Source organism: Anabrus simplex, chromosome 1, assembly GCF_040414725.1.
Source record: "Anabrus simplex isolate iqAnaSimp1 chromosome 1, ASM4041472v1, whole genome shotgun sequence".
NCBI lineage: Eukaryota > Metazoa > Arthropoda > Insecta > Orthoptera > Tettigoniidae > Anabrus > Anabrus simplex.
Window position 1 is genome coordinate 35,974,979 of NC_090265.1, and position 12,097 is coordinate 35,987,075.

At 36.8% G+C, this 12,097-nt stretch overlaps 1 protein-coding gene across 1 annotated transcript in view; it reads left to right on the plus strand.

The window, feature by feature from the left end:
* The first annotated feature begins 8,826 nt into the window (after positions 1–8,826).
* LOC136860589 (methylthioribose-1-phosphate isomerase) overlaps positions 8,827–12,097 on the plus strand; it is a 67,496-nt gene continuing 64,225 nt past the window's right edge. The window contains exons 1-2 of the mRNA XM_067138766.2: positions 8,827–9,110; positions 9,227–9,462. Of these exons, the coding sequence (XP_066994867.1) occupies positions 8,979–9,110; positions 9,227–9,462 (368 nt within the window). The 5' untranslated portion in view covers positions 8,827–8,978. The remainder of the gene's footprint in view (positions 9,111–9,226; positions 9,463–12,097) is intronic.

A 12,097-nucleotide genomic window follows, 5' to 3' on the forward strand; every position in this document is an offset into this window, starting at 1 on the left:
ATATACAATCGCACATTATACATGCACGTGGACTGGTTGTTTGGATGTGAGATAAGAAATGCGTTCTTTTGCTACACGGAATTGACTATGGATTCTCACCATCTCGCGTGAACATTAACTGGTGTTACGGACCTAAAACTCTTGAATTAGTTTTTTTAAAAATCGAGTGAAAAGCATATAACACTAGTATTCATTTTGCGATGTTTGGTAAGTTAGAAATCAGGTGCCAGTTAGATAGTACGTATAGGATTGACTGCATTAAGTTTTGTGGAAAATCTGACTTCGCACTGCGAGGATACAATGAAAGCGATTCATCCGATAATCATGGCATTTTTCGTGGGTTCGGTAAATTACCGGTAATTGTCGAACTCGACTCTACGTTAAAGGAGAACATTGAAAAAAGCTGACAGTCGTGTTTTCCTTGGAGTAACTAAAAGTATACAAAACTAGCTTTTAGACTCAATCTATTCTGCGCAATTTCAGTTCAATGTGCGAGATTTCTCTGAGACAACCAGAATAACCATTCAAGTCATCCAAAATCTTTACTCAATTCCTTTTTGGAGACGAAAATAGATCTTACGTATCCTGCCCTAAAATACCACCTACTTGCAGAAATTTTCGGGACTCGCTTCATCTCATCTAGTACGGATGTCCAATTGGAAGATTTGAATAAAACGCGCAAAATCCTTTTAAATTGCTATTTTAAAAACCTTTCACTTACTTGTTGGGTTGCACAGCGCTCTATAATCAAGTTATATTGATGGGCGTGACAATGAACAAAGTGCGCATTTTTGTACACGGTATTCTTTCTTGCCTGTACACCTGTGTGTTGACCGCTTATCACAATCGAACCATCATAGCTCTGAACTATTACTTTTACCGGGGACTTATTTACCTCAAGTTAATCTAGTTCGTCAAATAAAGCTTGATTAATTACGTATATACGTAATTTTCACATCAGAACCTCAGTGATGGTATCATTTAAATGTGATCATCATTGTTTATCCAATAACAAAAATAGCTGATAATGACAGCCTGATATCAATTTGCTCTTCTCTTTTCTGTCAAAGTTGTCATGAAAAAGGTGTGTGAAAAAGCTCTGTGCCCCCCCCCGCTCTACCGCAACAAAACGGTCCACCCGCCGCCACTGCCACAACTTTAACAGGTTTGCGAGACCTAGGAAGTATTTTATATTCACTTCTTTTAAATTCCTTTTCTTTTGTTGATGATCTCCTTTTCGAATGGTTAGACTCCTCTTTTTTAAGCTCTGATTAGAGTTAAGAGGGGATAATTTTCCCATTCTATTTTTTTGCCTAAGACAACAATCGTCGACCACTCCACCTTTTCTACCACAAAGAATAGACTTATTTCGTCGATACTGCCAAGTCACCGAAAATCGTAATAGTAGTTTATGGAACGTAAAACAACAGCCAGTGATAAAACCAGTGCTAACAATGCAGAATGCGTCTGTCATTTTGTATCAGTACTGAATCGTTCGGTAAAAACCCGCACGTCCCAATGTATACCAACAATTTCAAAACTATAACTAGCAACAATATAATTACTTAGCTGAAAAGCGAAAGAGTCTTTAGAAATTGTTTTCAAGGTTGGATGGCCGAAGTGTGAGCGTGCGTATTCGCAATCTTGTGCTGAATTCGGAGCTTGGTGCGTGCGGCGAAATTGGTGTAACCCTGTACTAAGTTGTGACAACAGGAATCAAGATTGTCATTGGTTTTTGCTAAGAGAGATCTGTAGATGCCTTAAATATTATTTGTGAGAAACTTCTCTAGATGCGTGAAATATTGCGAAATACTTTTTAAAAACGAATTGTCTCAATATCTTAATTCAAAGAATGTCCAAGTCTACGGCAAACGGAAACAAGAAAGGGAGTGATCATAAATCGAACAAGTCCAAAATATCCTAAGCTTCGCTAAAAAAAGGGCTATGGACAGCGTAATTATCCCGAAGGGGCCGAACGCCAACTTGATACTACCACTTAGCTATGGAGAGTAATATGCCTGAAATCAAACAAGATGTAATCGAGACGCTGAAGGTTGGAAACAGTGTGATATGTTCGCAGGAGGAGAGCCTAGCAAAAAAAAAAAAGAATGAGTCCAATGAGACCTGCCGCTGCTTTGGTGCAAACCCCCCCCCCCCGGGGGCACTTTTTTTTGTTTTCGCCGGTGTCGGTCAGCTCAACGATGGCCAATCAATAACTATAAGTTGAGCCCAGGGCCCTGTTTCATAAAACATCTTTCACTAATATTATTAGTAAGAAACCAATAATATTAACTAATAATATTAGTATTATGTTTCATAAAATTATTAGCTAATAATATTAGTTATTAGTTTATGAGTCAAAATTATTAGTATGGATTCCTAATAATATTAGTAAATTGTTTCATAGACAACATGACTAATAAAAGTTACTCATATTATTAGCATTATTTCCATGAGTGTATTTTGACTCATAATTCATATTATTAGTGAAACCAAAGTGAGCAGTATTTTAATATTTTGGCATAAAATCATGAAGATCACTGAAATGATCGACTTTGATTCAAATAGTGATAAGGAACGAGTGTAGGTATTCACCGTTCAATATATGTTACGTCAAAAACAGCCAGTACTGACATGTAACAAATATAATACCGGTACAATGGGAGATTTAGGTTAGATTACATAACTTTTGAGTATTTGCTTGATAGGATTGGTAGGTAATAGAACGTTCCACTGTAAGGAATGAAACATAACCTTAAAATAGCAGCTTCGCATTGCACTCCACCAGTTGGTAGTGATACACAGTATCATTGTGTTTCTCTAGTGCAGTTCTGCTTGGACACTCCACGTATCTTTTAAAAATCTTGGCTTATATTACCAATAAAGCAAGATGATGCTGGTGATGATAATTGTTTTAGGAGAAAGTAGGCTACAACTAGGCAACCATTATCTATAATAACACTAATCAGATGGAAAAATGGAAAGAGTCCGACATTTTGAAAGATGAAGGTATTGGCCAAAGAAAGAGAAGGGTCACGAAGGGCGTGAAAATGAAAAGACTCTCTCGGCCTCGCAACCTAATACTGTCAGGGTCAGAAAAGAACAAGAGTTGAACAAGGGAGGTTGGAAGGGTAGATGAAAATGAGCCTGGCAAAACTAAGTTGAAGCAATGGCAGGACTCATCTCAGTGCCCCATGTTCGCCAACACACGCTCCTAATTTGAGAGCCCTGGGACCCTTTTAGTCGCCTTTTACGATAGGCAGGGGATTCCGTGGCTGTTATTTTAGCACCCCCACCAACAGGGGACAGTAAACAATGATTTTGCTAGTCCATCTCCTCAACAGAGATTTTTAAGAGCACATGAAATAAAAAGGTAAAAGGAACAAGGAGAGTTATAGTGTGCAAAAGGTTGCGAATAGTTGACGCTTTAACTCAATCACTTTCCGTAAAGGAATTTTCTTCTCTTACATTATTTTCACTTCTTTTATCCATTTTCATATGTATCGAAGTCAAGATAACGAAAATATCAAATGAGCCTTTTAAACATATGAATTAATAGTTGGTTGTAGTAAAGCATTAGCCTACTGCTAGGAACAAACCCAAACCAAGAACATATGCAACAGACCGATTCTAACCTCCATTTGTATCAGCTGACTAATGAACTAATATTATTAGTGAAGATATTTTATTAGTCTGTGTAAATCTTAATGAAACAGAATTTGGTTAACTAATAAATATTTTTATGAGTTCTAATATTATTGGGTAATATTATTAGTTAGTTTTATGAAACAGGGCCCAGGAGAGTTGATGCTTGACGTTTAGCGCCACCGGCAAGAAAAATTTGACTAACGCTGCTCGAAAATGGTCTGTTGCTATGGCAACGAAAACAGAGATGCCACATTTAAGGGTGCTTTCGCCATGTTGGTTGGCTTGCTCTCGATCGCTTTTGTGATATTATTTGGAGTGGTACTGTGTTAGCTGTGTTGGTTGTTGCTGGTTTATGTAATAATTTAAGTGTTCGTTTCCTGAATATTATTTTCGTTGTTAGTTTTTGTAAGTTAATCAGCGGCTAGTTGTTCAATAATATTCTCTATTTAACAGATGCATATGTTGAGGTCATCCAATATAGTTGGGATGGACAGTATGGAACACTCCTCGATCTTATAATAACGGACCAAGAATGGGGAAGATACGTCATGAATACGTAGATAATCCCTAGTGAAAGTACGGAAGGTGATCATAGATTATTGATGGTGGAATTATAACAATTCCCTAAAATTGTATTGAAGAAGAAACCAAAGTTCAGGATTTGGGAATTGAAGGAGGAGGATAAAAGAATGGCATTCCAAGATTATATGAAAAGGAAGCTGTCTAATACGGAAATACCAAGTGGATAAGAAGAGCGGGTCAATTTAAGACAGACATTTGTGGAAGCAGCAATTGAGGTATGCAGGAAAACAAAAGCAAAGGTTAAGGGAAAGGAGACGCGGTGGTGGATAGGCAAAATAAAAACAGAAGGGAAAGAAAGGAAAAAAGCGAAGAAAGAAATGGATAAGGAAAAGCAAAACACGTATCAGAGGGATGAGAATAAGATATAGAGGTTACATGTGGAATACAAAAATTGAAACTACAATTAAATAGGAGTATCAACGAAGAAAAGGAGAAATGTTGGGGAGAGTTTACCAACAAAATTGAGCAAGATAGTCGAGGAAATCAGAAACTATTACACAGAGTACTAAAATCGAAAAGAACAAATCAAGAAAAAATCAAGGCATTATGGAGGGAAAATGGATTCATAGTACATGACGAAAAGGGTCTTCAGAAGGTGATAGCAAAGTATTTTGAAAAACTTTATAATGAGGATGACTGCTCGGAGGAAGAAGGAGATAAGGAACTGGAAATAATAGATGGAGAAAAAGAAGAGAACCCGATAACATGGTTGGAACTTGAAAGGGCAGTGAAAGCAATGACCACAGGTAAAGCAAGTGGAAATGACCAATAATTTCTGATATGATTAAGGCAGCAGGAAGCATTGGCAGGAGACAGTGGCTATACAGAGCCCTCAATGCTATATGGAAAAATGAAATGATACCTGAAGTTTGGCAACAAGGAAGCTTTGTCACACTGTTCAAAAAAGGAAATAGGAAGAAATGTGAAAATTATAGAGGTATAACTCTATTATCACATGGGATAAAAATAATGGAGAAAGTTATATACAAAAGACTGAGAGATATAATACAAAGAAACACAGTTAGAGGAAGAACAATATGGCTTTAGACTGAATAGATCAACAATAGACTTGATATTTACAGTGCGAACGATAATGGAAAAACACCTGGAAAGGAACAAGGAAATCATCTTCGAATTTTTGTATTTGGATACAGCTTATCATACAGTTAAGAGAAAACATGTATGGGAATGCCCTGAAAAGGAATGTACGCAAATCATTACTTAAAAATATAAAAATATTGTATCATGAGAGTAAAAGCAGTGTACACGTGGGGACTTGTGACTCTGAGACACTTTATACAAAAATAGGTCTCAAACAAGGAAGTGCACTGTCGCCATTATCGTTTATTATATTGATGGATGAAATCTTAAAACGTCTAAAACCGAGTATCAGTAGTGATGAAGTGAATGCTTTGGTATTTGCAGATGATGTGAGAAAGGGAGGAAAGGAAGTACAAAGAGACTGAACATTTGGAATGAAAATCTGAAGGAGTTTGGAATGGTAATTAGTAAAAAGAAAACTGTAGTCATGCACTGTGGAAGAGAGAAAAAGATAAGCCAAATGAATATAGACAGAGAACTGTTAGAGAATGTAGAACAGCAATTTTTGAGGAATGTGAAAATAGGTTTGTACCTTTAAAGGTGGTAAGGAATGGTAAAGATACACTATATTATGACAGAGAAGTAGTGAGACTATGAAGGAGGTGCAGGTTGGAAAGAAATAGAGTAAGATACGGGTGTGGAAGTAAGGAGAAATTGAAGGAACTTAATAAGAAATTGAATCTAGAAAAGAAGTCAGCTAAGGATAACATGATGGCAAGCACAATTGGCGGCCATACTTATTTTAGTGAAAAAATGGAAGAGTATGTATAGTTACTTTAAGGCAGAAACAGGTTCACAGAAGGACATTCCAGGAATCATTAATAAACAAGAGGAGTGTGTATGCGAGGATCTTCAAAAGGCAGAAGTATTCATTCAGCAGAATGTAAAGATTGTTGGTTACAAGAATAATGTCCGGATAGAGGAGGTGACTAATACTAAAGAAGTATTAAAGTTTACCTATGGCAGCAATGACATTTACAGTAAGATACAACAGTTGAAAACAAGAAAAGCAGCTGGAATTGATAAGGTTTCGGGGGATATACCAAAGACAATGGGTTGGGATATAGTACCATATCTGAAGTACGTGCTTGATTATTGTTTGCATGAAGGAACTTTACCAAATGAATGGAGAGTTGCTATAGTAGCCGGTGTATATAAAGGAAAGGATGATAGACATAAAGGTGAAAATTACAGGCCAGTCAGTTTGACATGCATTGCATGCAAGCTTTGGGAAAGTATTCTCTCTGATTATATAAGACATGTTTGCGAAATTAATAACTGGTTTGATAGAAGGCAGTTTGAGTTTAGGAAAGGTTATTCCACTTAAGCCCAACTTGTAGGATTCCAGCAAGATACAGCAGATATCCTGAATTCAGGAGGTCAGTTTGACTGTATCACGATTGACCTATCTAAGGCATTTGATAGGGTAGATCATGGGAGTATGCTGGAAAAAATGAGTGCAATTGGACTTGACAAAAGGGTGACTGAATCGGTGGCTCTGTTTCTAGAAAATAGAATTCAGAGAATTAGAGTAGGTGAAGCTTTATCTGTCCCTGTAATAATTAAGAGGGGAATTCTTCAAGGCAGTATTATTGGACCTTTATGTTTTCTTATATATATCAATGATATGTGAAAAGAAGTGGAATCAGAGATAAGGCTTTTTGCAGATGGTGTGATTCTGCACAGAGTAATGAATAAGTTACAAGATTGTGAGCAACTGCAAAATTACCTCGATAGTTTTGTGAGATGGACAGTAGGCAATGGTATGATGATAATCTGGAATAAACGTCAGGTTGTGAGTTCCACAAATATGAAAAGTCCTCTCAGTTTTAATTACTGCGTTGATGGGGTGAAAGTTCCCTTTGGGGATCATTGTAAATACCTAGGTATTAATATATGGAAGGATCTTCATTGGGGTAATCACTTAAATATGATTGTAAATAAAGGGCACAGATCTCTGCACATGGTTATGAGGCTATTTAGGGGTTGTAGTAAGGATGTAAAGGAGAGAGCACATTTGTCTCTGGTTAGACCCCAACTAGAGTATGCATATTACTTGATTCAAGAACTGGAAAAAATCCAAAGGAACGCAGCTCGATTTGTTCTGGGCGATTTCAGACGAAGTAGCGTTACAAAAATGTTGCAAATTTGGGCTGGAAAGACTTTGGAGAAAGGGGACGAGCTACTCGACTAAGTGGTATGTTCTGAGCTGTCAGTGGAGAGATGGCGTGGGAGGACATCAGTAGACAAATAAGTTTCAGGGGTGTCTTTAAAAGTAGGAAAGATCACAATATGAAGACAAAGTTGGAATTCAAGAGGACAAATTTGGGCAAATATTCGTTTGTAGGAAGGGGAGTTAGGGACTGGAATAACTTACCAAAGGAGATGTTCAATAAATTTCCAATTTCTTTGCAATCATTTAATAAAAGGCTAGGAAAGGAACAGATAGGGAATCTTCTACCTAGGTGACTGCGCTAAATTGGTTTGTTGAACAGTTTACATATCTAGGTAGCATTATTAATAGAAGTAATGAAATCAATCCGGAAATTAATAACAGACGAAGTAAAGGTACAATATTTTATCATCAAGTCAGAGAGCTTTTTTGGGATGACAAAGTATCCAAGAGAACTAAATCAACATGATATAAACAGTATTTCATACCAATTGTAACATACGGTCTAGAAACGCTGGTGGGTAACTAATAAGAGACGAGGTAGTAAGATCCAAGCAGTAGAAATTACATTTTTAAGAACATCGGTTAAAAGGACTAGAAGAGATAGCATTCAAAATATTGAAATCAGAGAAGAGTTAATTATAGAACCGTTAGTACAGATGATAAAGAAAGCAAGACTGAGATGGTTCGGACATGTAAAAAGAAAAGGAAAGGAATGGGTAGCAAGAAGGGAATTGGAAAGCTAAGTTAAGGGAAAGAGACCAGTTGGAAGACCGAGAAGAAGGTAGATGGACCAGATTTGGAAGGACATTACAGAAGCTGGATTGGATGTGGCGGAAGTAATGGAGCAGGAAATGTGGTAGGGCAGAAAGGAGTGGAGAAGGCGACTGGAGTGGGACATTGATGATGATGATTTGTTGAGGTTATTGGCAGTTTAGTGAATATGAAGTCTCATATTTATCGGCAATGACGTGTTCTGTCTTAAATGCCGGAATAATTAGCACGAACTTAGGAAGGGGTCTAAGTTTATTAAATTGCATTAGGCCAACCTAGTAGATTAAATATTCAGCCTGTATGCAAGGGTTATATGCCGCTGATTGGTATATATATTACAACACAGCGTACTTCGTAGTTACTGCTTTCGCCGCTCAAATATCAGAATTCATCTCTCGTAGGCCCAACTATATTCGGAAATCTTTTGTTGAAATTCTCTGCCGGCTTTGAAATGTATTATCTGTGTCAGAAAGTCTTTGAACCATAGAATCATTATCGCCAACATTACCATGTTCGGCTATCTTATCTTTTGAGCTTGTGAGCTGACTGCTGGGATTAGGCCATCAGGCTAGGGTTAGAAAGGGGGTGATGGGATGCTGAGAATCGCATTGTGTGTGTGTATGGCTGAGTGTATGTTATACGTGTGTTAATTTTTAGGATTTTTTCTTTGAAGGGTCTGCATTCCACTACAACCTTTAAAATGACTCTAAAATCTATCAAATATGAAAACGGAAAGCTTGAAGTGCTTGATCAACTACTTTTACCCGTAAAATCAAGCTACGTTAATGTATTGGGTGTCGAGGACGGATGGCGTGTGATCAACAAGATGCAGGTAAAATGACTTCAAAATGCATTACTTGAGAATTGTTTTTGTTATTATTTTTGTTTCAATTTGACCTTATTCTGCCAGTATTAGGACGAGTTTTATTTCAGTTTCGTTTTTTGAAGGTGCGTGGTGCTCCCGCTATTGCAATCGTCGGATGTTTAAGTTTAGCTGTGGAACTTCAGAGAGAGATTTTTGATGATAAGAAGATTCTTCGACAAGAGGTGGAAGGGAAATTAAACTACCTTGTCTCTGCTCGCCCCACTGCTGTTAATATGAAATTAGCTGCTGATGATCTCATCTCTCTCGTGAATGATCTGGACAAAGACGAATCGGTCACCGCTGAAGGAATGAAGTCAAGGTATTTATTTAACCCTTAAAAAATACAAAAACTGTTTAAGTTTGTCTTCTGTTCCATTATTTCAACTTGTTTCAATAGGTCATGCATCTTTAACCTACCCATGTCCTTCGCCATTAGTTCCGTGCATTGTTAGAAAAAAACCTTTATTAGAAACTAATATTATTGACATTGCTGCTTGTAGGTAAATTAAAAATACGAGCAATTTGTTGCGGCTTAGATGCCGAACGTGGACTCTAGTACCTCCCGTGCTGCACCGAACCAAGCCTGGTCGGCCATATACGTCAAAGTTTGCCCTCATGGAAAAAATACAACTTCACATTTTTGCGATCCTCAAAACTGCTGTGCGGAAGTCATGTCACATCGCAAAATTAGACGAAATTTGTTTATGGTGACGGAGATTTGTGGAACTGTTTCCTGGGTTCTAAGAATGTATCAGTGATTAGATTGGCGACCTGTTATATGCACTGGAATATATCACCTTCGATAAAATATTGTGCAGAACTTTTGAAATGAATGAAAGGGGTTGGTAAAATGTGTCACTGTAAATGTACTGCTAGATGTCTCTTGCATTGAATCATTCTTAAATGCTATCCAACTGTGCTGAAATTCTATCCCTTGTGTACAGGCAGCGAGTACATAACCTGTTGCGACAAATTGTCAGCTTCTTTAAGAATCCCATCTATTGGTATCAAAGCATGTATGCTGCCACTGCTATTCTGCATTGCATAGTTGTCCATAAAGTAGCCAGCCATATCTTACCTGACCTGTCTCCAAGATGCTTATTAGAGTGCTGTTTTGCATGGGCTCTTTTCCCAGGCATCATTGTTGTCTACATTGTGCTGCTTGTCTCTATAAAATATAAGAATATGTTTCTTTACTTTGGGCTCAACTGTTGGAAATTAGAGTTTTTGTAAACTGACAATAGCACTAAAGAAATGGTAGCTTTCCTATTGTATATTCACATGTCCATGTAGGCTATATTAAAATATATTAAGGCTAATGACACAGGACTCATGCTTTATCGTCATTTGATGGACAATTTCTTTTCCATTTTATCAATTCTAATGCATTTCAGTGCCTGTTCTTCTCCACAAATGTATCGATATTGTAGGACTACTATTAATACATATGAATTGGTACCAAGATCTTTAAATGGGCTCAAACTATTATTTTTTCAGGTCGAGTGTGATTAACTCCTTGTTCATGTTTACTGGACAGTGAGCTGGCAGGTTATAGGCATTATTCCGTGATTGTCAGTAGTACTTGTTTGTGGTGCAAAACAAATTTTGAGGAGCCTCTATTTTAGAACAGAAACCAATTCCAGCATTGCCAAGCTCGTACAGGTGGACAAAATTGCAGTGGATATTTTCTGGAAACACTTAAATTAGTAAGTACTTTAAACATATAGTAGCATAACTGTTGTGAATAGTTCTGTTTCATTACTTCAGTAATTGAAGCCTAGTCTCAAAAAATCCTTTGGGAGCTTTTAAATCACTTTCTTTATTTTCTCTCCTTTTAATCTGTCTTCATCCTTTGATTTGCTCCTGAATCTATCCCCCTCTATTTGATAAACTTCTATTTCTTTAACACAAGTCTTCATTTCTCAGAAATTTTATTTACAGTGTATGTACCCAATGTTCACTCATTCTCGACATTGGCCATGTTACAGCTCCAGTTATATTCCTGGAATTTTTTGATATACCAATATCTGTGTTGCGTGGGAGTTGCAAACTGTATGACAAAAGGCATCCATTATCACCTGGAGTTGAGATTCCCATATTCAGTCTTGAATGTTCTTTTATTTCCCCTTCTGAATACTTGAAGCTCTCCACAATGTAATACAATACAATACCTTTATCTTTTTCTCTTGTCCATACAGCTTCTCTCTCCATTTCCCTCACCTCACATTTGTCTTGCTTTCCTCCACTTTTTTCTAATTCTCCAGTCTTCTCATTTATTACATCACATTCTTGGATTCCTTTCTCATTCTTTCCTCAAATCATAATTAACAAACAGTATTGTATTCATTCTTGTGCCTTCGTGACCTTGAGCAACCCTTCATAATAATCACTGTTTAACATAGTAAAGGTGACCATACATTTTAATGGCTCCAAAATAATTGAATGATTTATAGATCATAGCTTTCAGCTTTGATATAGAGTAAGAAATTAAACCTGTTTACATGTACATAAAAGATTGTTATTTTAGTGTGTGATCAACATTGCCAATTACAACTGTATATTGTTTAATATAACGTTTCAAGTTTTTTCAGAGTGTATAATATATATATATATATATATATATATATATAAATTTATGAAAACACTATAGCATACCTAAAAAAAGGGAAACATTTTATTAATAATAGCATGACATGTTTTATTCTCCAAGAACATCCTCAAATTCTATTCTTTCAAATCACTTTTAAATCATCTGCATATATGTACAAAATTATTGACATTGCGTAAACTAGTCAATGATTATGAATGCAAGAAAATCAGTTGAATGCTAAAATTCAGTGTTCAAAAAATATTTTCCAATTTATTAAAGTGCTGAACTTTTCCAATATTTTCCTGGGCCACCAGTGACGGTTCAGTTGCCAGCTACCGCGCATGTGTGTGTATGGCAGAATACG